The sequence below is a fragment of the Priapulus caudatus genome, unplaced genomic scaffold (genome assembly GCF_000485595.1).
Source record: "Priapulus caudatus unplaced genomic scaffold, Priapulus_caudatus-5.0.1 Scaffold2604, whole genome shotgun sequence".
In the NCBI taxonomy this organism is placed as follows: domain Eukaryota; kingdom Metazoa; phylum Priapulida; class Priapulimorpha; order Priapulimorphida; family Priapulidae; genus Priapulus; species Priapulus caudatus.
In genome coordinates, this window is record NW_014579665.1 from 10,069 (window position 1) to 11,650 (window position 1,582).

The following is a 1,582-nucleotide window of genomic DNA, read 5'->3' on the forward strand; positions in this document are numbered from 1 at the left end:
TATATATATTTATTTATTTATATATTATTATATATATATATAGATATATATATATATATATATATATATATATATATTATGTACATATGTAACGTGGGCGCTAATGAATGATTTCATCGTCCAAAGGCACTGTTTACATGGCAATATTTGCAAGCAGATTGGAACAGAGTTCATAAGAGGCATCTCAGGAGGTGAACGTAAAAGGACAAACATAGGAATGGAGCTAATCATATCCCCTACAGTTCTCTTTCTTGATGAGCCTACCACGGGCCTTGATGCAAACACAGCCAACACAGTCATGTTGATTTTAGCCAAGTAAGACAATGCGCAGGTTTACAAATCGTTAATATACATATAATGATATATGATAGATAGTGGAATTCTGTTTTTGCTAATAGCCAAAGTGTAACCATTTAACGCTCTTATAAGCGTGTGCGAAGGCTTCGATAATATGCATACACCACGAATTTCGTAATTTTCGTAATCATGCTTTCATGTGTCCACAATGTAGTTTGGCAAAGAAAGGAAGAACTATTATCTTCTCCATCCATCAGCCACGCTACTCCATCTACAGACTGTTTGATGACATGACACTATTGGCCAAGGGGGAGGTGGCCTATCATGGCCCCACTTCCTCTGCACTTGCCTACTTTGAAGCCCTTGGTATGTGTTTGGTGGGAGTCTGATAATTAACCTGTCATTTTTGAAATTATACAGAGCTATAATATACTACATATACATGGTAAGAGTGTGTTCTCATCATTCTTTGCCATACTTTTCTATCTTGATTCAAAATGTTATTGTTCCACAGAAGCATCCTGCCTAGCATTCGTTTTGAGTTTCATGTGTATATGATTGTATGATATCGATGTTGCATCGTTGAAGACCCAGTTGCGGATTTTTCCACATTTTTTTTTTAAATTTTGAGTGATGAATCTTTTATCTGTGTAAAGCAGTTCATGTGCAGCTTGGAATGAATTTGTAAATTTAACTATGTTAAAATAATTGAGAATGTAAGTTTATTTATTGGAGTCTTACTTTTTGTTCAGCTCTAGCTTTTATTTTAGCACGTGTTCTATAGTGATGTGCTAGCTCATATCATTCAGGCTCAACCAGTGCTAGTATTGTTTGCTGCTAGGTTACATCTGTGATCTGCACAACAATCCGCCAGACTTTTTTCTCGATGTGCTTAATGGAGATGCAGCCCGAGTGTCCGAGAGACATCCAGGTAAAAGGTTGCAGCCACCTAACCTCCTTGTCTCTTGATCATTGAATGATGATTCATCATCATGTGGGGTGTCAAAATGGATGTCTAAAATGTGTGTGTGTGTGTGTGTGTGTGTGTGTGTGTGTGTGTGTGTGCGTGCGTGCGTGCGTGTGCGTTCGTGCATGCGTGCGTGCGTGCGTGCGTGCGTGCGTGCGTGCGTGTGTGTGTGCATGCGCGTGTGTATATATATATAATATATAATATAAGGCTAGAGAGAGAGAGAGAGAGAGAGAGAGAGAGAGAGACGAGAGAGTAGAGAGAGAGTAGAGAGAGAGAGAGAGAGAGAGAGAGTAGAGAGAGAGAGAGAGTAGAGAG

At 38.9% G+C, this 1,582-nt stretch overlaps 1 protein-coding gene across 1 annotated transcript in view; it reads left to right on the plus strand.

Annotated features, from left to right (window-relative positions):
• Nucleotides 1-1,582, plus strand: part of LOC106818870 (ATP-binding cassette sub-family G member 2-like) — a gene marked incomplete at its 3' end in the record, with an annotated part of 14,254 nt that overhangs the window by 4,046 nt on the left and 8,626 nt on the right. Inside the window, exons 5-7 of the mRNA XM_014823541.1 lie at nucleotides 158-315; nucleotides 512-663; nucleotides 1,139-1,235. Coding sequence (XP_014679027.1) covers nucleotides 158-315; nucleotides 512-663; nucleotides 1,139-1,235 — 407 coding nt within the window. The remainder of the gene's footprint in view (nucleotides 1-157; nucleotides 316-511; nucleotides 664-1,138; nucleotides 1,236-1,582) is intronic.